Source organism: Hypanus sabinus, chromosome 1, assembly GCF_030144855.1.
Source record: "Hypanus sabinus isolate sHypSab1 chromosome 1, sHypSab1.hap1, whole genome shotgun sequence".
Classification (NCBI taxonomy): Eukaryota; Metazoa; Chordata; class Chondrichthyes; order Myliobatiformes; family Dasyatidae; genus Hypanus; species Hypanus sabinus.
The window spans coordinates 14,475,275-14,490,409 of record NC_082706.1 but is presented as its reverse complement, the minus strand read 5'-3'; the positions used below and the strand labels follow the sequence as shown (position 1 = coordinate 14,490,409).

Genomic DNA, 15,135 nt, shown 5'->3' with positions numbered 1-15,135 from the left:
GTCCACACCCTTCTCCAATCAGATTTTTTCTTTGTCAGCTCTTTACCTTTTCCACCTATTCTCTCCATCTTTTTACTTAATCTACCCTCCCCACCTACCTAACTTCCCCCTCACCTGCCTTCACCAATCACCCGCCAGCTTGTACTCATTCCCCTCCTCCCACCTTTTCATTCCTTTCCAGCTCTGGTGAAAGGTCTCAGACTGAAACATCCACTGTTTATTCCCCTAGATAGATGATGCCTGACTTGCCTGAGTTGCTCCAGCATTTTCAGTATGTTGCTCAACATCTCCAGCATCTGCAGAATCTCCTGTCTTTAACACCTGGATTGCTTGGCTTATTTTTTTGGTATCTCCCATTATCTCCCCTTCAGAACAGTCATTACCTTCTTAGTGACGATGTTGCCATCTTCATCGACAAACTGCTCTTCTGTCACCGATTCACCTGGAATGTTCTTTGCTTCTTCACCCTGTTCATCAGAAAATAAGAAATGAATTGAAAATACACTTGGACTAAGATGTTAACTGTCCTGTGGTATCACCAGTGGGATCATCAGTTGAGACATTTGAGAAGTTATTCCAACCCCTGGCTAAGTGTCTTTTCAAAATGGATGTTGGCTTGGCCAAGGTTAAAGGTCAAAATAAACAGAGGAGCACCATTCACCACCAAACCACTGGAGAACCAGTATGTAAATTTGTTGCTTTTGTTACTGATGTGCAGCCTATCCCTCCCTGTAAGAATTCAGAACTGAATTGAACCTTCTTGTTCAAATCCTGGCTGATCTCTCCAGAGATCCAGGCAAGGGAATAGGACAATGTGGTAGAGTAGCTGAGAGCTGTTAAAATTGGGCTGTACTGAAGTGGATGGCAGGTGCCACTTGATGGTGGAACCTGCAATCAGTAAGGTGGGTTTGAATGAGAGTAATGCTGAGCCTGGTTCTGTATGGTTGTTATTGCCAGGGTGGTAATGGAGACAAGCTCTCACTATATATTAAATGCTCCCAATGGTGTGCACCACTAATAGCCCCTGACAACCAAGTCCAGCTCCTGGCCTTCATACTTGGCTTAGCTACTAAGCCTGGTGGAACAGTTACTACTGATAGGAGAGACGGGCTACTAGCACTGTAAAACCAGTCACTTTGGGCAGATGGGGCTCATCAGCTGTGGTTGGCAGCTCATCTACGAGAAGGAAAACTCTGATCTCAAACCTCCGCTGCCTTGTGGTTAGACCCCCTCATGGGAAAGGCTTTGGGAGTGAACCCTGAGAGAAAAATCCAGAATTGGACTCCCTAAGGAGTTCAACGCTGTCTGGCAACTCTTGCAATGCTGCTGGTACCAAACTGTATCAGTCTCTGCCGTTCCTTTGGGTTCATCAGATGCATGGAGAGGGGGAAGTTTGCTTCTGTACCAAGACAGCTAGGACACAATATCCATGTTCAACCCTGACCAACGGAGGCCTCATCTCATCCTCATCTTTCAATCTTATTGATATTTTTCCTGTAGGCAGATAACCAGAACTTGTCTTTACCACAGAAAAACAGATAGAGTGAATAGCCAGTGCCTCTTCCCCAGGGGCACCGCTGCTCAATACAAGAGGACATGGCTTTAAGGTAAGGGGTGAGAAGTTCAAGGGGGATATTAGAGGAAGGTTTTTTACTCAGAGAGTGGTTGGTGCGTGGAATGCACTGTCTGAGTCAGTGGTGGAGGCAGATACACTGGTGAAATTTAAGAGACTACTAGACAGGTATATGGACTAATTCAAAGTGGGGAGTTATATGGGAGGCAGGGTTTAAGGGTCGGCACAACATTGTGGGCCAAAAGGCCTGTACTATGCTGAATTGTTCTGTGTTCTAAATATAAGCTCGTAGATCAAGTGATCACTTTTAAATTAAATCCAGGAGAGAGGCTTCCTTGATTCCCCTGGTGAAAGGTTATACACCTAAAATAGATTGTTCCCCTCTGACTGACTCCACAGATTTCGCCCAACTTGCTGAGTATTCACTATTTCGTCTTGCTCTGGATCTATAAACATACAATGGAACCTCTTGTTCTACGTAATCTTACATTGCACTGCACATCAGAAAAAGCGATGACTTGCTAGCGGCGAACAAAAAAGAACTGTGTTAATCACACTTTTTCTTAGATACGATCACTGCAATCAATAGCCTGTAACTTGCCTTTCGGAGTTGATCCGTTGAACCACCTGTATGACCTGGTGCTTTTGTGGTGTGAACTGAAGTCTCAAAGGTGTAGGACAGTTGTGGCGTGATGTATACAGGGTGAATCAAGGTGGCTTGGCCCAGGCACCAGAGTGGGGAGTGAGACAATGTTTTGCCACTGCTGAAGTGGACTTGGAGGCGATTCAATATGGCCAGACCAAAGCAAAGCGAGCAGAGGTGATGCAGGCTTGAGTTGGCTGGGCCTGAGAGTGAGGAAAGACCCAAGCTTTGATTGATTCAAACGCTGGACCAAATTGGAAAGGTTGGGTATGGGCCAAATCTAGGCAGCGGGGCCCAGGCCTGAGAGGGTGTCGAGGCAGTGGGGCCCTGAACCAAAAGCGTATCGAAGCAGCGGGGCCTGGGTCCGAGAACAAGGAATGACCTGAGGTTTGGAAAATTTAAGTGTTGGTCCAGGTTGTAAGGGTAAGGGTATTGGGGCCAGAGGTGAGGGACAAGCCAGTTCAGCTCGCTGCTTCACAGGGTTTACTCATCTCTGCGCTGAACTGAGGCTGTGGCCTGCAACTATCAGGCTGCTGAATTGGCTGCAGTGGTGACAGCCTTTGTGGCTGAGGACTCATTTTCATGAACTTCAGTTCCGAATGTTACTTGCTTACTCTTGTTTGCACAATTTGTTTTTTTTCTGCATATTGGGGGTTTGACGATTTTCTTTTTTGAAATAGGTTCTATTGGTTTTTTGGCTGCCTGTAAGGAGACACACTTTGATAATAAATAAACTTTGAACTTTGAAGAGGTTATCACACACATAGCGTGACATACGACTGTAAGACCATAAAACATAGGAATAGGATTAGACTATTTGTCCCATTGAGTCTGTTCCAACATGCATGTGTTATAGTTTACACTGGAAGCAAAGTGACAAAACTATCACTGTCATTATATTGAACATACTCACACTCTTGTATGATTGCTGAAGTCACTCGAGATTCAACAATTTGAATAATCGTTGCAATATTTACACTAGCTTCAACTAATCTACAAGTTCTAAAAGCAGTGCCACACTTACAGAAATCCAATATACTTTACTATTTACTTCACAATGTTAAATTTAGCTGTACAGAATTCTAAGTCGGAGTTTTAAGTTATTGGCTGGAATCGTTCCCTTTTGGTTCCTCTCGATATCTGATCCAAGGGAAACCACAAATTACAAAGCATATTTTTATTCTCAGACATCCATAAAGTTTGTCTTGAACTCAAGGAGTTGAATGTTGTAACAATTAGCAGCCGACATCAGAACACTAATGGCCAAAAGCCGTCGCTTGGGATGTGTGTCTTTCTTGAAACTCCATTCAAATTCTGTTCATTAGTAAACACACAAGCTGTTAAAGCTGCCATCACACAGGCATTGGGATCTCTCCCTTGATCCAATGCTTCAAAGGGCAAAGAGGAAGTAAGCAAAGAAATGGCAAGGAAAGTTGGGGTTGATGGGGAGCCCAACAAGACTGCAGAGCCACAAGCTTGCAGGTCAATCAACAACTTCACCCACCCCTCCACTACATACACATTACCTAGTGTACTTCATGCACATATAATCAGTCTATGTATATAACAGTTACTTGTGCCTAATGTTTGCATGTTGCCTTTGAATGGAAAATCTTACAAAAGATAATGGATTCAGCTCAGTGCTTCACGGATAAAGCCCACCCAAATATTGAACACATCTACATGAAATGTTGAAATAGGAAAGCAGCATCCATCATCAGAGATCCCCACCACCCAGACCATGGTCCCTTCTCGCTGCTGCCATCAGGTAGAGGTACAGGTGGCTCAGGGCTCGCACCACCCAGTTTAAGAACGGTTACTACCCCACAATGATCAGTCTCTTGTACAAAAGAGGATAACTACACTCACTTGCCCCATCACTGAGACGTTCCCACAACCAATGATCTCACTTTAAGGACTCTTTATCTCAAGTTCTTGTTATTTATTGCTATTTATTTATATTTGCATTTGCGCAGTTTGTTGTCTTCTGCACTCTGGTTGATCTTTCATTGATCCCATTAGAGTTACTATTCTATAATATTCTATATTCTATGCTGTAAAGCATTGTGCAAACTGCTATGCTACTGTGCTGCCCTAATCAATATATATCTGCGTGTTTATTGCACTAATGTCTTGTTTTCCAAAGTCTTTTTCTTCATTGTCTTGCATAGCTTATGTAGAATTTATGTTCTTTGTGTTGTCTGTGCAGCCATGCTGCTTCAAGCAAGATTGTCTTTATATCTGAACCTCACTGTACTTGTGCATATGACAACAAACTTGACTTAAACTCCACTAGAGAAATCATGATTGCAAACTTGTCCGCTGTCGGGGAGAGGGGAAAAGATACCTCTGGCATGGGAAAAATGCACCTCCACCATTTGACAAACCTCCAACTCTGCTACAGCAGAACCAAATTTGGTGACAGGGCTGTTTGTCCAGTTGCGCATGAAGGTGTCCAGATGTGGTTGTCCGGGTATACGTTTCCAGTTGTGTATGAAGGTGTCCAGATCTGTAAGAAGTTGTCCAGGTCTACTTTTCCAGGTGTGTATGAAGGTGTCCAGGTGTTTATGAAGATATCCAGGTGTGTATGAAGTTGCCCAAGAGGGTTTTTCTAGTTGCATATGAAGGTGTCCAGGTGTGTATGAAGTTGTCTAGGTCTGTTTTTCCAGTTGCGTATGAAGGTGTCCAGGTGTGTTTGGGAGATATCCAGGTGTGTATGAAATTGTCCAGGTGTGTATGAAGTTGTCCAGATGTGTATGAAGTTGCCTACGTGTTTTTCCAATTCCAAATGGAAGTGTCCAGATATGTTTTTTAGGTGTGTTCAAGATGTCCAGGTGTGTATGTATGACAGAAGTAGCATATCTCTGACTAAACTCTTACTTGCTCCAAGTAAGTGCTGCAGGAACACTGACGAGCAAGGAATAGTTTCCTGGACCAGAGCAGGCTTTCACTTGCTGGAGTTGCAGTTGCTTGAGCTGTTGCTCACTGTCCATTAGAAGCCCTCTGTCGCCATGGTTACGTGGCGGTGTGTGATTGTTGGCGCCATGTTCTTGAGTTCTGCAAGTTGCACTTAAAATGGAGCTCGGATGTCCTGCAGTTAACTCGGATCTTAAAGTCTGTGATCTGATCACCAGGCCGATGTCTCCAATGGATGACGTGTGGCTCTTTTTACAATGCAGCACCATTCCCAGTGAGGTCACTGTCCCATTGTGGTTCCGGTCTCAGTTCTAGTGCCATGCCAGCTTCAGGGCTAAAAAAAATCTCACAAGAGCTCCAGGCTTCAATCCAACTCACTACTGACTCATCAAATTTCACATGAACCCTCACCTTTAGCACTCGATGCATGAGGCACTGTGCCTTTAACTGTAACAGAGCCTGCTTGGATCTCACCCATTGCATACTGTCAATGTGTAAGCTGCCATCTCTCTCTCTCTCTCTCATATACATATGTATATAAAGTCAGACAGCGTCTTCCAATCCCAGGTATTTCTTGTCAAATGGAGACAGAAAAATCTGCAAATACCAGAATCAGGAGCAACAAACAACCTGCTGGAGGAACTGAATGCTTCGAGCAGCAGCTGAGTCCAGATGTAGCATCTTGGCCTGATAAAGACACCGATCCCTTCCCCCTTCGCAGATGCTACTGGACCGGCTGAGTTCCTCCGGCAGATTGCTTGTCCTTCAGACATGCATATTTTGATTTCCCACATAGGGGAGACTTTTCAAAATCAACACCTTCGGGCATCGTTTGTGTTTGCTCCACTTAAAGCCATGCAGTGCGGCTGCTTCACAGAGATCATTGTCACCAGCACTCTGCACCTCCACAACACACACACACCAGGCAAACAAGACCAACATGCAACCAGGCAGTTTACCTAAGCCCCCCGACTAGGGGGCAGACACTACAATCCAGGCTCTACCTTAACAATCAGCCTCCTTCGGATGATCCTGGTAGTGACGATCTCCTCATCGTCGGAGCTGGTCTCACTCTCCCCGAGCTCCTTGTCTAGCTCCTGGTGGATGTATTTCAGCACAAATTGCACAGTGTTGGACACAATTTGGAAGACATTTTGACAGCTGACGAGGAAAAAGCCAAGCAGCACCAGGCTAATAAGGAACTCACTCAACAGTGTCAGCATCCTCCCGCTGCATGGCCACCAAAATCAAAGGACGGCTGCAAGCACACAGGTTAATTTTAGGTGCTTCGCTCTTGCCGCTAAATCCCTGTCAGCATATGGGGAATGCTCCCAGGACATTTGATCTCTGTGAGCAACTGTTATGCAGCCTCCAGTCAGAGCTCCAGACAGAACTCGCTCGGGGACGTTGAGTATTGATACACACTCAGTGCCCACATTATTAGGGACACCTGTACACCTACTCCTTAACGCAAATATCTAATCAGCCAATCGTGTGGCAGCAACTCAATGCATAAAAGCATGCAGAACTGGTCAAGAGGTTCAGCTCTTGTTCAGACCGAATGCAAGAATGGGAAGGAATGGGGACCACAGTAGCACAGTGGTTAACATGATGCTTTTATAGCTCGGGGTATTCCAGAGTTTGGGATTCATTTCCAGCATCATCTATACGGAGTCTGTACGTCCTCTTGCTGGAACGTTTGGGCCTTTTCCCCGCAGTCCAAAGATGTGCCTGGTAGGTTAACTGGTCAGTGTAAACTGTCTCATGATTAGGTTCAAGTTTAATCAGAGTTCTTGGGGGTTGCTAGACTGCCATGGCACAAAGGACCAGAAGGGCCTTCTTATCACAAAATTAAAAAAAAAGTGATCTAAGTGACTTAGACTGTGGAATGATTGTCGGTGCCAGACAGGGTGGTTTGAGTATCTCAGAAACACTGCTGATCTCCGGGGACTTTCATGCACAAGACTCTAGAGTTTACAGAGAATGGTGTGAAAAACAAAAAAAAACAACACCCAATGTGTGGCAGTTCTGTGGGTATAAACGCTTTGTTAATGAGAGAGATTAGAGGAGAGTGGTCAGACTGGTTCAAGCTGACAGGAAGGTGGCAGTGACTCAAATAACCACACGTTACAACAGTGGTATGGAGAAGAGCATCTCTGAATATACAACACATCGAACCTTGAAGTGGATGGGCTACAGAAGCAGAAGACCACACTGGGTTCCACTCCTGTACTGAATAAAGTGGCTACTGAGTGTACAATAGAGTGACTGGTCTAAGGGAAAGCGGAGCTAGTGACAGAACTTTGCTAATGTTAACACATCATATGCAGTCCTTGTCAGGGGTTCCGCTTTTGAACCTTCACTATTTCTGGGTCAAAGTCCTAGCAGCATTATACCCACACCCCAAGAACTGTGGCGGTTCAAGACGTCAGCTCACCACCATCTCAAGGGTAGCGAGGAATGGGTAACTAAGCACTGTCTCTGTCCGTGAAGCCCAAACCCTTGAACGAATATAAAAACTGACAGACTTGCGAGTTTTTCCATTAGAGACATTTATTTAGTGCAATTTCTTTCCGAACGTGGTCCAAGCTTGAAATTTCCAGCATAGAAAGCAGGCTACTCACCCTATCATGACAAATGCTAGTCAAATGTTGCTGATTCCAGCTGTTTGGTGATTTCCATGTGCTCATCCAGTAATCAAAGTACCCTTGCTATGACACAGAGATCAAACTAATAAGCAATATTCCAGACTACATACACAAGGAACTCAACAGGTCAGGCAGCATCTATGGAGTAGAGTAAATAGTCAATGTTTTGGGCTGAGAAGCTTCCTCAGAACCCCTCATCCAGATGCTGCCTCAACAGAGCCTTAGATAGCTGGGCAGGTCATCTCTGATCCCCTTGGAATATGAAATCCCCTCACAATATTGGCCAACATGCCAAGTACTTTCTTGATTGCTTGCTGAGCATTAACTTTCCATCATTTGTGTACAAGAGCACCCAGATCATGGTGAACACCAAACCTTTTCAAACTATCACACTTGAAAAGTGCACAACCTTCGTGTATTTTTTTTACTAAAGTGGATGACCCGCCATCTTGTATGTTCAAATTTTGTTAATAACTTCTCATTTGGTACTGATGAAATGTCCAAATGCACAACAGCTTGTTTTCCGGTTTGCCATGCTCAATATAACCCTAAAACACTGATGAATTTGTCAGTTATAATTTCTTCTTCATATATCCATGCTGTCTCTGCTCAGTATTATCACTTTCTGAATGATCTGATGTATTTCTCTGATAAGTATATGGGCAGGTGGGGGTATGGGAGGCTATCGTCCAGGTACGGTGCCAATGGGATTAGGCAGAGTAATAGGTTGACATGGACTAGATAAGTCAAAGGGACTTTTTCTGTTCTCCAGTGCTCTAGAGCTCTCCGACTCTATCATGGAAACCAAACTTTCCTTCATGGACTCTGTCTGTACTTGCCCCCTTGGTAAATCAACCACCCACCCCGGACAATCCGTCTTCTCCCATCTGCTATCAGTCGGAAAATAAAAAAAAACTCGGAAGATGTGTAGCTCGGTTGGTTGATTGCTGGGTGGAGTTATTCTCCAATCTCTGCAATCCGTTTGCAAACATTTCATCACCATATGAGGAGACGTCATCAGTGCGCTGTTCACTTGCGACATGTCCTCTGAATACTGATAGACTGATCAATCAGTTGATTGGTTGTCGGCATGGAAACTCCATTGTGACATAGAGAGGAAGTCTCAGCGCTGATTGGTTGCGTAGCAAAATCCGTGATCAACCAGCGATGAGACTCCCTCCCAACATCCCAATTGAGCTTCCATAATAATGACCAGTCAACTGTTTGATAATAATAGGAAGGCCAAGCGTTTGGAGGACATGCCTCAAGTGGACAGTGCACCGATGACGTCTCCACATATGATGCCAAAACATTTGGAAATGAATTGCCAAGATCAGAGAACAACTCAACCCAACCAGAAGATACAAAAGCCAGAAAGCACGCATCACCAGGCCTAAGGACAGCTTCTATCTTGCTGTTGTAAGCGTGTTAAACTGTCCACGTGTACGATGAGGTGGATTCATTACTTCACCATCTATCACATTTATGGTCCTTTTTTTGCAAATACAACCATCAAGTATTTACAAGACAGTGAACAAATTCAAATTAAAATATGATTATTACTGTCTATAAAATTTGTGGTTATAAAACTGTGGTGAATCTGTGGAATTTGTTGTCATGGGCAACAGTTGAGGCCAAGTCATTGGGTGTATTTAAGGCAGAGATTGATAGGTGTCTGAGTAGTCAGGGCATCAAAGGTTATGGTGAGAAGGCGGGGGAATGGGACTAAAGGGGAGATTGGATCAGCTCATGATGACATGGCGGAGCAGACCCGATGGGCCAAATGGCTGACTTCAGCTCTTTTGTCTTATGGTCTAATACAGTCAATTCCCTGAGGGGCTAGAAATCCCCCACTGTACCATGGTGACCGCATGCTCTCTCTCCAAGGACACCAGGGCACCAACATACCCCCAGAAGAGGTGCAGTCCTCCACTATTTCTGGGAGATTTTCTTCTGTGAACACAGATACAAATGTCTGTTCCTCTGCCAGCCCATTATCCCTCTATATCAGGGGTTCTCAACCCTTTTTCTGCCATGGACCCCAACCATTAACCAAGGGGTCCATGGACCCCAGGTTGGAAACCTCATCTCTATATATTTTTGGTTGTGTCAGTCTGTCAGGGAACCGCATTAACTTTTCCAAATCTCTTCCTTCATTCATTATGTGGTGGATGCAAACCAGTCCATCACAGACAAAGAGCTCTCTCCACCATTTACAAGGAGTGCTGCCGCAAGAAAGCAACACCCAACTTCAAGGACCCCCACCACCCAGGCCACACTCGCTTCTACCATCAGGTTCCTGGACCAGCATGAATCACTTCACTCAACTCAACTCTGAACTGATTCTACAACTTATAGACTCTACAATTCATGCTCTCAGTATTATTTATTTATATTTTATGTGCACGATCTGTCTTCTTTTGCACATTGGCTGACTGTCAGTCTTGATTATGTATAGATTTTCATAAATTGTTGTATTGCTTTATTTTCCTGTAAATGCCTGCAAGAAAATTAATCTTAAGGTAGTAGATGGTGACACATCTATACTTTAATAATGAATTTACTTGGATTATTTGTAATTCTATTTTTTCTATATCCTCAAACTTACTGCTTTTTTTTAGCAATATTTTCAGTATTTTCTTCAACTCTTGATTTCCATTGGCTAGACTACTTGTCTTCTTTGACTTAAGTGCATAGATATTACATGTAAGTGAATACAAAATGCACAGTATTAAACAAGTGATAGTTAACATTTCTTTAAAGATTAGTCATTACTTGTTCAGTACATACTCTTTAAAATCATTTTCCCAATCTAACATAGCCAGATCAAGCTATATGTCTTTCTTTAGATCGGGGGTCCCCAACCTGGGGTCCATGGACCCCCTTGCTTAATGATATTGGTCCATGGTTAGCATAAAAAAGTTGGGAATTTTGCATTAGATTCAAGAGTAACACACACACACACACACATACACAAAAGTGGTGGAGGAACTCAGCAAGTCAGGCAGCATCTATGGAGAGTGATAAACAGTTGATGTTTTGGCCAGGGGTTTCTATCCATTTTTCTATGCCATGGATCAATACCATTAAGCAAGGGGTCAGTGGACTTGGGGTTGGGAACGCCTGTTGTGGACCGAGACCCTTTATCAGGTCTCAGTGTGCAGATCTGTGTACATGTGATACATAAATCTGAATCTGAATATCAGGTTGGTAGGTTAATGACCTATCGGGTTGGTAGGCCACTGTAAATTGTGTTGAGATGGCTTGTAGAGTTGATGGGAATGCAGGTAGAATATATTTCAGAGAATATTACTGGGGGAGTGGGATTGCTTTGTAAGTTGGCATAGACTCAATGAGCCAAATAGGTTCCTTTGATGTCATGGGGAATCATGAAAGTACAGGGCATGATAGACTAAAACAGCCCTCGTTTTACACAATACCTATGAACCCCAAAGCAGTGAAAATGGGTGAAGTGTTTGCATAGAAAAGGCAGGAAGAAACTGGATTCATGAAGCTTTTAATGCTGGATGCAAAAGGACATACGATCAGTGTAAGATATTGTGTATGGTGAGTACACCATTCAAGGTGATGTCCATAGGGAAACACTCCATTACTTTGATTCCTGATATATAACATTTACCGATGGATAAAGCTCAAATATCTTCCTGATGTAAACATCACTGGATTTCCACAAGAATAAATATAGCCTCGCTGAACTTCACTAAAGAGTGGTTGCACAAGCACCTCTGGAGTCAGGTGCTGGTGCTGGGCAATGGAATCCTGTTTCATGTTTTCCACAGTGACTACTGGAACTCGACTCTAAGGGAGTTTCAATAGGAGAGTTTGCTCAGAGTACCAGTTCAAGTGCTTTTCCATCTTCCAGTGAATGAAAAGCAGCCCACGTCTGAGGGAGATCAGATAGCCTTGTCGTCTGCTCCATTTCCCACATGACCGAACTTCAGAATTAACTCATTGTCTTAGCTGTGAGGAGAGGCTGCACAAACCTGTTTTTTATTTACTTACTGAGAAACAGCGTGGAATAGCTGCAATGCCCAGCAATCCCCTGATTTAATCCAAGCGTAATCACGGGATAATTTACAATGCCCAATTAACCTGCCAAGTGGTCCATCTTTGGACTGTAGGAGGAAACCAGGTCACCAGGAGGAAGCCCATGCAATTATGGGGAGAATGTACAAACTCCTTACAGGCAGCGGTGGGAATTGAACCCGAATTTCCCGTACTCCAAAGCGTTGTGCTAACCACTACGCTACTGTGCCACCCTTTCTAGCACAGTTTTCACTAGAGTGCTGGAGGCTGCAGGGAGATGTGACAGGTGTTTATAAAACTTCTGAAAGGCACAGATAGGGTAGACTGTCAGAGTTCTTCTCCATGAGTAGGAATATCAAATTCTAGAGGGCACAGGTTGAAGGTGTGGGGGGGGGGGGGGCGGTAGGTTTACGAGGCAAATTTTTGTTTTAAACACAAAGAGTTATAGATGCCTGGAAGATGCTGTGACAGAAAGGGTGTAAACAAATACAATAGCAATGTTTAAGAGTAAATTCAGATGTGCAGAGAATGCAGGGATATGGCAATGTGCAGGCAGGTGGGATTAGTTTGGACTGGCATCATGGTTAGCACAGACATTGTGGGACGAAGAACCTGTTCTTGTACAATACTGTTCTATATTCAAAGTCTGCAAAAACAAAGTGCTTTTGGTCAACCTCAGGACATGGGCAATGTGGTAAAAATTGATTTTTTTCCTTTTGCAGAAGGATCAGAATCAATGAGCACCAGCACTGTGAGTGTGGTGAACTACATATACCTGTCTGGACACTGACTGCTCCTGTGGCTCCTCCCACAGACCCCTGTATAAAGGCGATCGAGGCCTGAGCCCAGCCTCTCAGTCTTCAGGATGTAGTATGGTGGTCGCTCCCTGCTTGTTCCCTCTTCCAGTCAATAAAAGCCGATATCTCGCCTTCACGTCTCAGAGTGAGTTATTGATGGGGCATCGGTGAGCAAAACCTGAAACCTGGCATGAAGCTCCTGGTTTACCAAGGGGCACGGTCTCCTGCCCTTGGGTACATTTCAGAGACATGGATTGCCACAGCAGTCGCCTCTGTAAGCAGGTGTCTCTCAGCCCAGTCACTGGGCACCATGAGGGAAAGAGTTGACCCAATTACCTCTAACAACCGGCCCCCCTGCACAATATCACACCCTAACTTCAATAGTCCATAATGGGATCCTGACAAACACAGATCGCTTCCCCTACAATGGGAGCCATTTCACATTGAAGGGAGACATGAACAACAAAATTCCACTTTGACTCCAGTGAGCCAGCTGAACCTATGGTCAAAAGTGGGTAAGAATGTCACAGTCATAGAATGCCGCAGCACAGAAACAGGCCCTTCAGTCCATCTAGTCTGTGCCAAACCATTAATCTACCTTATCCCATCGACCTACACCCAGACCACAGCCCCTCCATATTCCTTCCATTCATGTACCTATCCAAATTTCTCTTAAGTGTTGAAATCGACTCCCACATTCACCGCTTCTGTTGGCAGCTCGTTCCATACTCTTACCACCCTCTCATGTTCCCTTTAAACATTTCACCTTTCACCCTTAAACCATGACCTCTAGTTATAATCTCATCCAACCTCAGGGGGAAAAGCCTGCTTGCATTTACCATACCAGTACCCCTCATAACTTTCTATCAAATTTCCCTTCATTCTCCTCCACTCCAGGGAATAAGGTCCTTTCTCTATAATCTAGGTTCTCAAGTCCCAGAAACATCCTTGTAAATTTCCTCTGCATTCTTTCAATCTTACTTACATCTTTCCTGTAGGTAGGTGAATAAAACTGCTCTCCAAATTAGGCCTGACCAATGCCTTATACAATTACAGCATCACATCCCAACTATTGTACTCAGTACATTGATTTATGAAGGTCAATATGTCAAAAGCTTTCTTAAAGACTGTCTACAAGTGACACCACTTTCAAGGAATTATGGATCTGTATCCTCCGATCTCTCTGTTCTACTGCACTCCTCAGTGCCCTACCACTTACTGTGTAAGGTACACGCCGACTGGTCCTCCCAAAGTGCAACACCTCACTCTAATCCAAGCTGCCAGTCTTTCCCCTCCTGCAACCAAGTCTCACTAATGGTTACAACGTCATAATTCCACGTACTGATTCATGCCTCAAGCTCATCCACCTTCCCTACAACACTCCTCGCATTGAAACGTTTGGGGCTCAGAACATTAGTCCCACCATGCTCAACCTTTTGATTCCTGCCATTGTAGGCTTAACATCTTTCTCCACAGCCGCTGAACTATCTGTTCTGGTGTTCTGGTTCTCATGCCCCTTCAACTCTAGTTTAATCCCCTCCCCCGCATTTCACTAGCAAACTTTCCTGCTAGGATATTAGCCCCCGCACCCCCCCCCTCCAGTTCAGGTACAAACCATCCCTTCTGTAGAGGTCCCATCTTACCTGGAAGAGAGCCCAATGATCCAAAAATTTGAAGCCCTTCCTTCTGCACCATCTCCTTAGCTACGTGTTAAACTGTTTGATCTTCCTCTTTCTGGCTTCACTAGTACATGATCGAGGTATTTAAAATTTTGAGAGGGATAGACAGAGTTGACGTGAATAGGCTGTTTCCATTGAGAGTAGGGGAGAGGACATGATTTGAGAGTTAGGGGGCAAACGTTTAAGGGAAACACGAGGGGGTATTTCTTTACTCAGAGAGTGATAGCTGTGTGGAATGAGCTTCCTGTAGAAGTAGTAGAGGCCTGTTCAGTTGTGTCACAAGGTAAAATTGGATAGGTATATGGACAGGAAAGGAGTGGAGGGTTATGGGCTGAGTGCGGGTAGGTGGGACTAGGTGAGATTAAGAGTTCAGCACGGACTAGGAGGGCCGAAATGGCCTGTTTCCGTGCTGTGATTGTTATGTGGTTATATGTCAAAGGTAGCAATCCTGAGAACATAACCCACATAACCCTGGAGGTCCTGTCCTTTAACTTAGCACCCAACTCTCTGTACTCACTTCACCTCGTCACCCATCCTACCCATGTCATTGGTACCGACGTGGACCATGATCTCTGGCTGCTCACCCTCCCACTTAAGAATTGTATGAACCTGATACAAGATGTCCCTGACCCTGGCACCTGGGAGGCAACAAACCATCCGGGAATCTCATTCTCGTCTGTAGAACCTTCTTCCTGCTCCCTGACAGACAAATCCTGTATCGCCACAGTTCGCCTCTTTTCACCCCGCTTCCCTTCTGAGCAACAGAGCCAGACTTAGCGCCAGAGACCTGACTGCTGTGGAGTTCTTCCGGCACTTTGTGTGCGCTGCTTTA

At 44.5% G+C, this 15,135-nt stretch overlaps 1 protein-coding gene across 8 annotated transcripts in view; it reads right to left on the bottom strand.

The window, feature by feature from the left end:
• Window positions 1-15,135, bottom strand: part of LOC132391523 (ankyrin-1-like) — a 449,124-nt gene that overhangs the window by 23,429 nt on the left and 410,560 nt on the right. For all 8 annotated transcript variants that reach the window (XM_059964825.1, XM_059964840.1, XM_059964849.1 and 5 more), the window contains one exon: window positions 384-467. In XM_059964825.1, the coding sequence (XP_059820808.1) occupies window positions 384-467 (84 nt within the window). The remainder of the gene's footprint in view (window positions 1-383; window positions 468-15,135) is intronic.